Source organism: Notolabrus celidotus, chromosome 6 (genome assembly GCF_009762535.1).
Source record: "Notolabrus celidotus isolate fNotCel1 chromosome 6, fNotCel1.pri, whole genome shotgun sequence".
NCBI lineage: Eukaryota > Metazoa > Chordata > Actinopteri > Labriformes > Labridae > Notolabrus > Notolabrus celidotus.
Genome location: NC_048277.1, coordinates 24867699 through 24882555, shown reverse-complemented (window position 1 = coordinate 24882555; position 14857 = coordinate 24867699). Strand labels below are relative to the sequence as shown.

General features: G+C 38.9%; 1 protein-coding gene across 1 annotated transcript; it reads left to right on the top strand.

Annotated features, from left to right (window-relative positions):
* Positions 1–513: 513 nt before the first annotated feature.
* LOC117814905 (very long-chain acyl-CoA synthetase-like) lies at positions 514–14403 on the top strand. The gene is made up of 10 exons (XM_034686477.1): positions 514–1071; positions 3157–3366; positions 3439–3594; positions 5787–5911; positions 5999–6193; positions 6276–6366; positions 6602–6800; positions 6885–6982; positions 13537–13667; positions 13761–14403. Exons 1-10 carry the CDS (start codon positions 612–614, stop codon positions 13935–13937), a joined length of 1842 nt encoding a protein of 613 aa, XP_034542368.1. The 5' UTR covers positions 514–611; the 3' UTR covers positions 13938–14403.
* The last annotated feature ends 454 nt before the right edge of the window (positions 14404–14857 follow it).

Below are 14857 nucleotides of genomic sequence, written 5' to 3'. Positions count from 1 at the left end.
AAAAAATGTTTATTATTATTATTCTGAGAAAAAAAAGTCAGAAGTCTGAGATTAAAGTTAGAATTCTGAGAAAAAAACTGAATGAGAAAAAAGTCCGAATTCTGAGATTAAAGTCCGAATTCTGAGATTAAAGTCAGAAGTCTGAGATTAAAGTTAGAATTCTGAGATTAAAGTCAGAATTCTGAGAAAAAAATCTGAATGAGAAAAAAGTCAGAAGTCTGAGATTAAAGTCATGAATCTAAGATTAAAGTTAGAATTCTGAAAAAAAAATCAGAATTCTGAGAAAAAAGTCAGAATTCTGAGAAAAAAGTCAGTATTCTGAGATTAAAGTCAGAATTCTGACTTTAATCTCAGAATTCTGACTTTTTTCTCAAAAATAAATAAAAAAATATTTTGACCTTATTTACTTTTCCAGTGGCCCTGATCCTCTTCCGTATTGATATCCAGTCCTTCTGTTGCTCTGTTACTTTATAACAAGATTCGTTATTTATTAAATCCTACTTCATGAAAGCTCTCTGATAAGCCCTCACTGCTCCTCCTCTTCTCCTGATGTTCCATAACTTTCACTCCCTGAGTGACTCCCCACACTGCTGTGCACTTCCTAAATCACCATGTTAATCCTGATACTACTAGCAGCTGTGGGTTTTTTTGCCATCTTATTTCCACGAAGCTACTTTTTCCAGGATGTCCAACACGTGCTCCTTAGAAAGAGAACGTCGAAACGTATCCAGAGCTACATGAAGACCAACTACACCATCGCGGACCAGTTTGCAGACACAGTGAAGGCGCAACCACACAAACCGTACCTCCATTTCAAAGATGAAACTTTCACCTACCTGGAGGCCGATGAGCTCAGCAACAAAGCTGCGAGGGTCCTGCTGCAGAGGGGGTGTGTGAAAGGAGGAGACACGGTCGCGCTGTTCTACGGGAATGAGCCGATGTTTCTGTGGCTGTGGTTGGGTTTGCTGAAGATCGGTTGCCCCGCAGCTTTGCTCAACTACAACATCAGATCCAAGTCCCTGTTGCATTGCTTCAAATGCAGCGGGGCCAAAGCTCTGATCGCGGCTGAAGGTAAAGTTTGTATCCATCTACTACTTTGTTGTTCAGCATGATCTGACACTGAGTAATGAGTACTTTTGCTTTTAATTATCTAGACCTTCTGGACATTTTGTTCCTAATCCATCTGAGCCCTCTTGTATTTATATGGAGATTCCTCTGCAAACAGCTACAGAAAATATTGAAAGGCTACTTATGTCTAATGCATACCCCATAATACACCCTTCTACTGCTCGTGTTTTTTTACTTGAAGCTAAAATGAAAGAGCTGTACTTTTTTTGCAAAATATTGCCAAAGGAATGAGCAAAGGCTCAATTTAAAATAAAAGAACAAGAGCAATGTACAGAGTCCCTGTGGTGTTTTTACAGGGAGTGAAATCAGGGCCTGTCAGTGAGGGTCCCAGACCCTGTTGATGAGTCTAAAGAACTACAGTCCCTGTTTGAGGGGGGTGTCAAATGTTTTTGTTTGCCTCTTCTGGGCTTTCGTGTTAAGGAAGTATGTGTTCAGTTCTCTCTTGAGACGGGGCTGGCGATGGAAGACCTTTCCAGCAATGATTTGATGTTAAATTTAACATTAATTTCCATAAAATGATATACAGTATATTTTGTTCAAAAGGAAAAAAAAATGCAGGAGTTAAGAAGTTCTTCTTTTGCTGCATAAATAGGACACCTGTCATATAACTGGAGGAATATTGTGAGTTGTGGAATATCTTTCTTTCACAATTATTTTTATTGATTTTGTAAATACAGTGCATGTAAGCATTGACAGTGTAAAAAAGTAGATATAAAGAGTGTGTGCACCAATGGCAGTACTTCAATACAACACAATGCAACAATTTTACTGGGCTTTTCATGACCATGACTCCAAGCCCCTCCCACCCAAACCTCAAATTACTTACATAAGGCAAAAAAAAAAAAAAAGACAGACAGACAGACCAAATTAGGTAAAATTAAAAAAAAATAAAAAAGTTAAATAAACATTAAGGCATCAGATAGATAGAAGGAAGAGGTTGTTTTTAAAAGTAAACTTAAGACTTACCTTTTTAATCTAGCTTTTAATTTGGAGTAGTTTACTTTAGCCCTGGACTGCATTATTATTATCATTTTTAATAATTATTTTAATTATTTTAATTATTATTATCTAGGTTTTAACATGTATTTATTGATCTTATCTGTTTCTTGTGTTCATCTGATCTTGTTAACACTACCTTATTTTTAACTTTTCTTTTCACTCATACTTATTTTATTAATTTTACTGTGTTGATTTTCTTTTCTTTTTTAAGTATTTCTGTTTTTAATCATCCCTTTTATAATTTTACCATTGCTTTTGTTTTCTGACTTTCTGTTACTCTGTGCACTTTGGACTGCCTGTTTTTATGTATGAAAGGTGCTATATAAATAAAGTTGAGTTGAGTTGAGTTGAGAAGGGGAAAGAGAGAGGGAATGGGGGGGGGGAACCAAGCTTCATCTGGGTGAACAGTTGTTTTGTTTAAGTATTTGGTGAAGGGCTTCCAGGTCTTGTCAAAATAATTTCTTGATCCCGCAAGTGAGAATCGGATCTTCTCAAATTGAATATGACTAAGGATCTCCCTGAGCCAGCTGTTATAGGAAGGAGGGAGAGTGTGCTTCCACCTGAACAGGATGAGGCGTCTAGCTAGCAGAGTCGTAAAGGCTAAGACATGCCGTTTGGTCAGTTGTGGAATATCAATTAAAAAGTGTATTTTGTACAAGGAAGGAGATACAGAGGCCGGGCCAACACATTGAAAGGATAGAAAGATACATGAACATAGACGAAGTAAAAATCTTCTCCATTTTTTAAGATCTTGAAATAAATATATTATAACAAATAGTTTTATTCTATTTCAATGTACATTTGTTTAGTTAGTGATCTTATTTATAAGATTATTAGTCATAGTTTTTATGTTTTTTGACCAATTGTATGTGGAACATAAAATGACAAAGGAATCTTGAATCTACATGTACAATTAGTACACTGTGAGGAGGCCTGCTAAAGAGTAGGGATTAATTCTAATAAATATAATTCTGCTTCAGTTTGGACCTTCTAACTGCAGGGATCCTCTTCATTTGGTTTTATTTCCAGAGCTGCAGGATGCTGTGCAGGAGGTCCTGCCCAGTCTGTTGGAGCAGCAGGTCACTGTTTTCATCGTGACTGACAAATGCAGGATTGCAGATGTGGAGAGCTTCAAAGACAAAATGAACAAAGCCTCCTCTGAGCCTCTACCCAAAGATTTAAGATCACATGTCACCATGAGGAGTCCCGCAGGCTTCATATACACATCAGGGACTACAGGTGAGCTCCTTTAAGTTTTCAACAACAACAATATGAACTTTAAAAGAAACTAAACTCTGGCTTCTTGAACAGGTCTGCCTAAAGCTGCAGTCGTCACTCATACCAAGCTGTGGATGTACAGCGTGTTTCAACGTCTCTCAGGAGCGAAGTCCAGTGATGTGATCTATGTCAGCCTTCCTCTGTATCACAGTGCTGGCATTGCAGGAGTTAATGGAGCCATTGAAAGGGGTATGCACACATTTGAATATGTATTGAGTTAACAGTGAAGAGAGAGTTTCAGCACCATCAGTTGTGGTAGTGTGGGCCATTTTGACTTGGGTGGGTAGCTCATTCCACAGTTTAGGAGCTACCACTGAAAAAGCTTTGTCACCCCTCGTCTTTTGTCGGCTTTTTGGCACGACGAGACGCATCTGATCAGCAGACCTCAGTGCTCTGGAGGGGGCGTAGATGTGTATGAGGTCAGAGATATACTGAGGTACCAGACCATTTAGTGACTTAAAAACGAACATTAAAATCTTAAAATTAATTCTAAAATGGACAGGGAGCCAGTGGAGGGAGGCAAGAACAGGGCTGATATGTTCAGTATATATAGTACAAGTATAACCTAACATGTAAGCAATAAGGAGGATGGTAAATACATAAGGTGGATAATATGTGAGAGTTATCTCGGGGATATTCACTCTGTCACAACAACACATGAACCACGCACAACCACATGCTGACTCACACAGCCTCCCTTCAACCTGATGAATCAGCTGTAATGTCTATGCTGTTCAGGAAAAGACATTTCGGACAAATTATTTAAACATGCAACTTTTGTAATTTAAAGGGGAAGTAGTAATCCTGCATGTCAGAAACAGGTTTGCAAATACTTCTTCAGTGAGTCTCTACAGCAGCATGATGGAACACAGATTTCAATCTATCAATCAATCTATCTTTATTTATACAGTATAGCACCAAATCACAACAAATGTTCTCTCAAGGCGCTTTACAAACAGAGCAGGTTTGGACCATACTCTCTGTTATAATCTTAAGAAAGACCCACCATCAAGACAGGATAAGATCCAGTCCCATCTTATAGGCAGGACTCAGTCTGATCTCTTCCTAATCCACCATGAGCAGAGCACTTTACAGCATTTAGCAAGTTACAGTGGTAAGGACAAATTTCCTTTAAACAGGCAGAAACCTCAAGCAGGACCAGACTCATGTTAGACAGCCATCTGCCTTGACCAGATGTACGACTAAGTGGGAAAAAAACAGATGATGGCCATTTTCATCCCAATCAGGAGGAGCACAGAGTCACTGACTTCTAGGTTTTACATTGCATAGTTTAGGAAAACAATAGAACACTATGGCACAGAAGAGAGGACATATCACACCATATTTAACTCAATTACATTTTTTGGGGGGGTGGTTGTTTTTTTTCTTCATGATTTTTTTGAAAGAAACATATAGTCACCCTATTAAAATAATGGCCTAAGTCATTTTTTGATGAAAATTAGTTTTTGGCCTAAATCATATCTTGATGATTCTGGCCACCTCTGGTAAAATCGCCTTAATCCTTAGTTGAAAGGATTATGCTCTTTATGCCCTATAGGACAATGGCCTATGTCAAGAGGTTGACTCAGGCCATTTTATTCTTCTCCTAAGGCAACATTTTTGATTCTTTAGGATACACCCGTCGAGTGTCATCACTTCTCTGACAATTTGCCACATAGTTAGTCAAATCAAGATGACCAAGAATGAAGATTCAGGGGATAAACTTAACAGTACTGGGATAGGTACAAAAACCCAGCAAAGAAGAGCTGGACAAGTGAGGAGAGGGACATGCCTACTCAGCATTTGATTGACCTGACATTTGTTCAATTTAGGTTAGAGTTATTTACGTTTTGAGTTTGCTTTATGGAATTAAAGGACAGTTAATAGTCAGGTTTCTAAAAGTTGTCAAAAATGGATGTTGGAAATGGGTTAATTTCAATGAAAACCCAGCAAAGAAGACCTGGAGAAGTGAGGAAAGGGACTACCTCCTGACCAATTTGATTTACCTGACATTTGTTTTATTTAACTCAGGGTCATTTCAGTTTTGAGTTTGCACTATGGAATGAAAGGGCAGTTGAAGCCAGGTTTAAAGTTGCCTCAGTCACACTAGAATGTTCGAAAATTGGCCTAAGTCACTTTATTCTTTAATGTTACATAATTGACACACAACGTTCTATGTATGTCAACAGTCATCCACTGTCAAGGCCTTTCTGATTGAAATGATTAATAAATATCATATGCTCTGCATTTGGTAAGGTTTTTTGTGTTTTCCCAAAAACTTAAAAAAATGACATAGGCCATTATTTTAATAGGGTGACGATATTGAAAATTGCCAACCTAGTCCATTAACATTATATTTGTTGTCTTCTCATTGTGTGCAGGTAACACTGTGGTTCTGAGAACCAAATTTTCTTCATCACAGTTCTGGGACGACTGCAGAAAATACAACGTCACAGTCATACAGTACATCGGAGAAATTATGCGCTACCTCTGCAACGTACCAAAGGTATTTTAATGCACGACAAAGCACCAGAAGTAAGAAGTCAAAGCATCCAAAAAGTGCACATGTTCATTTACATTTTCTCCCCAACAGAAACCCAATGATCAAACCCACAAAGTGAGACTTGCGATAGGTAACGGGATGAGGGCAGATGTTTGGAGGGATTTCATCAGCAGGTTTGGAAATATTAACATCCGAGAGTTTTACGGAGCTACAGAGGGGAATTTCTCCCTGATCAATTACAGCAACAAGATCGGATCCATTGGGCGAGACACCTTCATGCACAGGGTAAAGGTCCACTTGTATTCCATTTAATGAAGTAAACACTGTAAAAACAATCAGTATGTTGACCTTTGTTCTTATTTTGCAGTTGTTGTTCAGTTATGCTGTGATCAAATACGATATAGATGAAGAAAAGCCTGTGAGGGATTCTTCTGGTTTCTGCGCAGAGGTTGCACGAGGTGTGTCTGACTGTTTGTAGCATTAAAGACACAGAGGTTGTAGCCTAACTTCACAAAGAAACAATAAGAAGACTAACAGTGACAAATGTTTGATGATTCTGTGCATCAGTGAAAGGCTTCACTCCACTGCATCTCAAAGATCACTTGACAAAGTTAATGATTTCACTGTACAAAGCAAACACAAAGTTTAGTGTTGGTGTCTTCTACACAATATACCTCTTTGAACTGTCCTCAGGTGAACCTGGACTCTTGGTGTCTGAAATCACAATCAGGACGCCGTTCTCTGGCTATGCAGGCGACGCGCAGCAGACGGAGAAAAAGAGGCTACATAATGTCTTCAAGACAGGAGATATGTACTTCAACACTGGTGACATTCTACGCGTCGATGAGGACAACTTCATCTACTTTCAGGACAGAGTTGGAGACACTTTCAGGTGAAGTCATCTCAGGGTTTTTTTTGTGTTTCACTCCAAAGCTTAAGGAAATCCCTTTCAAATGTTTTGTCTTGTTGGTAACAGATGGAAAGGAGAGAACGTGGCAACAACTGAGGTCGCTGACGTCATCACGATGGTTGACTGCATCAAAGAAGCAAACGTGTACGGAGTTGAAGTGCCAGGTAAGTTTCTCTGTAAAGTCCTGCTTAATATTTGATTAGGAATTTAAACACACTGCAACAACTACAATATTCACTTTACATAAACACAAGAAAGAAAGAAGAGCATATTTTCTAATAGTTGAGAATATTTTTTTTGCTTTGAGTGAGAAAACTAGTAATTCTGCAGGTCCCTCAGTCAACAAAGTGAGAACCTTTAGTTGTTTCAGCTCTTAGTTAAACTTCAGTTCGCAAGCATGGAGAAAACTCACCCAGCTTTCAATATCCTGATGAAAGACAGTTGATTAACATTTAAAATGCTGATATTTATTTTCTCTTCTCTCATTGTATTTGTTGTGTAACCTCAAACAGATTTTCAGATCTTTTTTTGAATATTCTTTTAAGTGCAAGAGAAACAAACTGAACACCATGTTGACAGTGTGATGCACACTGATGTTGTGTCCCATTTTACCAGTCATAACTTATCAAAGTGGCCTGTGTCTGTTTCTTCTTAACGTGCACTCAAATCTAGTGGAACTTTCCTCAGTTTGCCAACACTATTTACACTTTGTCAGTCAGTGTAGATAAATGTAAGGACATAAACTTTGTTTGAAATAGTTTACTTTGCTCTTAGACGAGGGGAAGCTGAACAGTAGTGTTGTTTTGGGTCCTCTTTCTTGGCCCAACAGAAGCACCAGCATATACATGCACAGACACACACAACCATTCCAACAATTTAAAGCAGAACATTTTCGTCACCCTGCAGAGACTTACAGCCAGGGCGTAAAATTAACTTTTTACCTCATCTGCCATTGGCTAGTGACCTCCAAACATTTATAGGCCAGAAATGTTTTTCACCGGCCAAATAAAAAAATAATGCCTTATTTGATTTAAAATAATTACCATACGTTTTTATTATGAAAATCCAACTCAAGCATCACTTAAAGAATACAGTTATGTACAGATAAAAATAGATTATTGCTATTTTATTAGGTTTTACTTCATTTCAAGGTGACTACTGCATCATCATGTATTAGAAATATTAAATATTAAAATATTAGAATATGTGTCGCTACATCTTCCTCGAAAAGCTCTTCCCGCTGTGCTTCTTCAAGCAAAGGGAATGAATAGAACTCCAGTAGCTGATGTCACGCCGTTACCAAATCACAACACTAGTACAGCGCGCCACGAGGATCAAAATAGCCGCACAGTCGGCAGAAATGGGTGAAAGTATGAAAACAAAACCTCACATGCAATACAAAATTTTCCATCGGCCACTGGCGGGTGTGTGTTTTTGATTTACACGACAAACTCATTTTTTACCCGCCATTGGCGCTTGGCAGGTGTTAATTTTACGCCCTGCTTACAGCCCAACTCTCATCTGAACTAGCCAATATTTAGTGCCTGTGAGAGTATTGTTTGAGTCCAGATTTCTGGCTCTGCTGTTCTCACTTGACAGCATGGTCGGCCCACTGAGTGTATCCTGCCCCATGAGCGTAACATTCATCTTGTTGTCTCTTCTCCTTCCTTTCTGGAGCTCTGCTTTTATGCTTTAGCTTGCTAAAAATTATGCAGATAACTGTTCGTCTGATTATTTCTCATCTTGCGTCATCATACATGGTTGGCAGAAAACTTAGGCTCACACAAGTTATCACATACGTGGAGTCTTAAGGTCGATGTACAGATTAGCATTTCCCAGCAAGCCTTTCCTTTGTAACTTTTAAGAAGAAAGCAACCAGATACAGTTTGTGGTTTGTATAAGTAATGTTCATTTAGGATAAATGTACTTTTATGACTCTCACATAAGGACAAGTAAAATACAGTGACTACGGGACTGAGTAGAAACAGTGAACCACACCAGTCAAGAGGGTGGTGTCAATAACTATCACAGACACCTTTATATATGAAGGGGATTGGATGTTGTGTCATTCATTCAGACAGCGTATTCCTTCATTGAGATCAGCTGACAGATTTTTCAGCTGACTCGATTAGGACAGTCACCGAAGTGGGCACCCCCATATCTAGTCCCAATTGCATTGCACCTGTTGCACCACGAATACTTGCATCAGTGCAGTTGAATATATCACATTAGTGTGTGTCTCTGTGAGCCCAACTGGACATTTGTGTGTGTTTTCTGTTGATGCCAATAGAGCATGATGTTTTGCACAGAATTTTAAACTACTGTTAATCTTCAACTTCCGTTCCAAGTCAAACTTTAACATATGTTAAAGTATAATCAACATAAACAGCTTTCAGTACCATAAAAACACAACACATTTCAGATATGGAGTGCTATAAAAAATCTATACTTGGATTATAGTAAGCACAAAAGCAGAAAGATGTGCGTGCCAAAAGACATTAAAATATATAAGACAGTATATACACACATTTGCAGTCATTGCTCAAACATGCTAAATGTAAACTACCTAAATGCTGATGCATGCAAATGAGCCTGCTGATCAGTAGTACCCGAGAGGGAGATGACAAGAAAACACAGAAAGCTGAGATGCTTGGCTCAGCTTGCAGAGAGGGCATATTGTTCAGGAGTCTCAGCAGTAGGGACCCAAACAAAAGAAGTGGATCAGCGTTGCAACATGATCTGCTGCTGTGATTGGAGGGAATTTATCACAAAGGAAGGCGTCTGAATTAAAAAGGTTAGAACTACAGGTGACCGCAAAAACAGACCTGCAATCATCCTCAGGAGAGAGTCTGCAAATGGTCTGAGAAGGGGAACATGTCAGCTGTGAACTCAAAGCATCTCTACTCCACTTTATATCTGTTTTATTATGAACACTTGATAGTATCTGAACTCAGCTCACATTTATTTCTATGGTCTCTCTTTCAATCCATTTAGAATCCAAAGTTATATGTCTGAGTGTGAGTAGGGGGATTGTGCAGAGTTGACAGCCCTTTATTGACACAGCTTATGTAAACTCAACTCAACTCAACTTTATTTATATAGCACCTTTCATACATAGACACATGTAGCCCAAAGTGCTTCACAGAGTAACAGACAGTGAGAAAACAACAGCGATGGTAGAATTATAGAAGGCATGAAAAAATAAGAAATACTTAAAAAAGAAAAGAAAATCAACACAGTAAAATTAATAAAATAAGTAAGAGTGGAAATAAAAGTTAAAAATAAGGTAGAGTTAACGAGATCAGGTGAACACAATAAATAAATAAGATAAATAAATACATGTTAAAACAATGGTTTAGATAATAATGATAAAAATAATAAAAATGATAATAAAATAATAAAATAATAATAAAAATAATAATAATAATGATACTGATAATGCAGTCCAGGGCTAAAATAAATTACTCCACATTAAAAGCTAGATTAAAAAGGTAAGTCTTAAGTTTACTTTTAAAAACACCCAGAGAGCTCGCTGTTCTCATGTCCAGAGGCAAAGAGTTCCACAGCCTAGGGGCATAAAAACAAAGAGCCAATCAGAGGTGGTGAAGGACAGGCAGACAGCGTGCAAGAGTGCAAGGTTCAAATAAGTGAACTTTGACCTGAAGGGGCTGGAAAACATGCATGCTCACTAAATGCACCTCGTGTTGTGTCTGTTTGAATTACCTACAACTGCATTCAATACAATGAACTGAATTCTGACTGACACAGCAGTTAAGCACAGGTAGACAACTTTCAGCTGAATCACCAGAATCTCTCTCTACTAGTTTTTTCAACTAGTGGTCACTAAATCACTCTTTATTTATCTCTTTACTTTTATCCTATATACTTGTCATATTAATCTTTTTGTTACATCTGTTCCTCGTGTTGTTTTGGAGCTGATGCAACACTTGAAATAGCACCCTGGAGATCAATGACAGCTTATCTTATCTTCTTCAGCTTTATTGCACCACCTCTTTACTGTGTCACAAGTCATCCTGGCACAGAGACTCAACACATGTATATTGTTTGATTCAATTTGACCTACATGTGACAGGGTTGTTACCGTTTTATCTGCAATAAAAAAAAAAGATGCTCCTTTTATCATTTAAAAACCCCTCTAAAGGCTTGTAAAGCCTTTCTTCATATATGGGTGCTACAAGAGGTTAGGGGGCGTGTCTAGACTCTTTGACAGACTGGCTCAACTGTGGCACTGACTCATGCAGGAGTGGTATGAAGTCTCTACACACACACACACACACACACACACACACACACACACACACACACACACCAGTGAAAATAATGTATTTCCTCTTTCTATCTCCACTAATCATGTCTACATTTTTTACAAAATATCAAACAGAATACATATTCCTGTGTATATTTTTAACACAACAGAGTGGCAACATATGAATTCTTAAACTTCATTGTTTAAGGACCTAAAAAGGAAAGGTTTGTCCAAAGTCACAATTTGAAGTTATGTTTTCCGTTAAAATATTACGAAAGCTTCTTGCAGCCAGTTGCAACACAACCCTGGTAGTTAGTTACTATTTTAACATAAGTCCTGCAGCTGGCAAGGCAAAAAGCCAGTTAAAGTTGTTTTGTTTTTGTTTTGGGGTGGCACTAGGGGCCCAATGCCACCCTGGCCATCCCTCTGGAGTCATCCCTATAAGAGATCGCTGTCTGAACATCTGTGTGAGAATGAATACAAATGGCTCATGTGGTAGCACATAACTTAACTCAATGAATACTCAACATTTTGCCCTCTCTTTAAATCTCCTGAACATTAAAACTGTAGAAGAACTTAGAGTGTGACTGCTCTGTTTGCACGTTTTAAATACAAGGGAGGCAAAGAATAATTAAAGGGAAGTGACATAATTTATTTATTTTTGGTTTTGTTTACGTTGCATCATCAAACATTTCACTCTGCAGTAGTGTGTTATATAGAAAAGCTTAAGGGCTTGTACTTGCATCGCAGAGAACTGGCACGCAGGCTAGGCTATCAACCACTGCAGACGGGGTCAACTCTACTGGGTAATTTGGCCAATTTTGAGACAGTCTGACCCAAACATTGATATCAGAGTAGGTGTGTGCTATATTTGGAAATGTATCAGTACTTTACTTTGCAGATTAGTGTCATGCTTGAATCTAATCAACTTGTGCCCACAAACTCTGCCAGAAATCTGGGTGCCATGATTCATGACCAGCTGACCTTTCATGTGGCCTCGATTGCTCGGTCTTGTCGATATGCCCTCTACAACATCAGGAGGATCAGACCCTACCTGACACAACAGGCCACACAGCTTCTGGTACAGGCCCTGGTGATTTCATGCATTGACTACTGCAGCTCTCTTCTAGCAGGCCTCCCTGCGTGTACATTTAAACCTCTGCAGATGATCCAGAATGCAGCAGCACGTCTGGTCTTCAACCTGCCCAAAACAGCACGTCATCCCGCTGTTAATCCCTCTTCACTGGCTTCCAATGGCAGCTCGAATCAAATTCAAATCTCTTCTTCTGACCTACAAAACAGTGACAAAAATGGCTCCTGCCTACCTGCAATCCCTCATCCAGGTCTACACTCCATCTCGCCCACTTCGCTCTGCCTGTGGAAGACGCCTGGTGCTCCCAGCCCAGCATGGCTCTAAATCTCTAGCTAGACTCTTCTCCTCTGTTGTTCCCAACTGGTGGAATAAATTACCTAACTCCTAACGATCCGCAGAGTCCCTTTCTACTCTTAAGAGATGTTTGAAGACTCAGCTGTTCAGGGAACACTTAGGCACTTAACCTAACCCTTCTCCTCTTTGTCCTCAGGGGTAGAATGAATCAGAAGGTCTAAAACCCAGCTCTTATTGAATATTTAGCACTGAATATTGAATGCTGTTGAATGTTGAATGATATTGTTGACTTGAATTATTTGTTGTGATTAACTGTGGCTGCATTATCTTTTAAAAAAACCAACCCAAAATGGCACTTCTTCTGGCACTAGATAGCAGAGCCTGTGGCCAATCAACTTGAAGCACTTTGTTGCACTTACTAAGGTTTTTCCCTCCAGTCTAAATTATTGCTTGTGTTGTACATCGCTTTGGACAAAAGCGTCTGCTAAATGAAATTGTAGAATTGTAGTTGAAAAGCCCTTTTGTTTCAACACTATTTGCAGACACAACACACATATTTCCCTTCATCTGCAGCATGCTAATCATAACTAATAGTAGCCTAGCTTCCATGCTGGCTCTCCACCTGCTTTCTCACCAAAAAGCTGGGCTGCCTGGAATCCCCAAGTAATACACTTAATATTGGCAAGTAACTCATGCAAGCCTATTTACAAAAACAACCCCAGCTATCCCTATAACAAATATCCAGGTCTTTCTCTGGACCCTACATTTCCCACAATGCAATGATCTTGACAGCTTCTTTCAACAAACCCTCCCTGCTGTAAACAATCTTGTCAATTCTGTACCCACAGCTTGCAATGCAGACTTTCATTTTTTAATTTTGTCTTAAACCCTGAGCAGTAAATACCCTAAAGATGTCATAATGGTGTCATCAGGGTTTTTTTGTGTTACCTGACAACATGTGGCACTTTCATGTCGAAGTAGATGATGTTCTTATGATGTGAGCGACTCCCATGTCCTTCAGTGTACTGTTGTCTTTTGATTGGCTTATTCTGTGTTTCTTCCAGGTCAGGAGGGGAGAGTTGGAATGGCTGCCATCTCTATAAGTGATGGACAGAGTTTTGACTCTGCAGGTGTTTTTAAACATGTGGAAAAGTTCCTGCCGACCTATGCAAAGCCCCGTTTTATGAGGATACAGGTAATTTATTCAGAGCGTTTTGTGTTAGCCTTTGAGTTCCAGCTCCCTTTCCCCTTACTCTGATTAATTCATCACACTGTGATTTTATTCCAGAGTTCTTTGGAGGTCACAGGCACATTCAAGCATATGAAGACAAAGCTGGTCCAGGAGGGCTTCAACCCAAATCAAATAATGGCCCCGCTGTACTTCATGGATGAAAAAGTCAAGGATTACATCCCACTAACGCTGGACGTTTATGATTCAGTCATGTCGGGGCAGATTAAGATTTGAAGAAGCTTTCTTTGCTTCTTTTTTGAAGGGAAAAATGAACCTGCTTATACTTGACCCACCTGTGAATTTAGCACATTTAAAAAAGTTGTTTTGTAACATGATTTATCTTTATACTTGCACGTTTTTGTATTCCATTGATTATTTCAGTTGATGACTTTGATTCTCCGTGACAGAACTTGTTTAAACTTGTTGCACATAATTATGACACTGACAAATAAAATGTACAAACCAGATCTGTGACAACATCACGTTTTTCCCGTTGAAGCTGAAAGCTGTGAACTTAACAGGTCTGCGGAGGCTCCAAGTCACCTCTAACTTGCATTCCATATGTGTTTTGTTTTTATCATTGTTACTACTTTCTCAACAGGGATGAATGTTGGCCTTTCTCTGATGTGTGTCAATGAGTCTTAAATATCTCTCGTTTTTTTAATGCAGAATAAAGCATTGATGTGTTGTAAGAAATAAACTGACCTCTTCTTGTAATTTGGCACAGGGTGACACAGAAACCAGCAGGAGATTTGAAGCATTGACAAGTTGTGTTTTAAATACACATCCTCTTGCCAAAATGTGTCCTCTCAGTAAACTAGTGTTTTCTTGACAGGACAAAACCACCCTGACGCACAGAAACAATCACATGTGGGATTCATGTCCATTTTGAGGCCTGATAGTGACGTCAGCTGAATGTCATGTGTCCATTAGGTTGTCTATTTGTTATTCTCTTGACTCATGTACCGCTGTTTAAGATAAGGCTTGTTAATGGTGTAGCTTTATTATTTCATTGAAGGTTTTCTTGTGCTGACTTCCACAGAGGGAGAAACTTAAGTTGACCTTTCATCTAGCACCACCAACAGGTTAAAACTTAAACTTATGCAACAAAGTCCTGACATAAAAAATGGCTTCTCAAACCTTAAAATCAAATT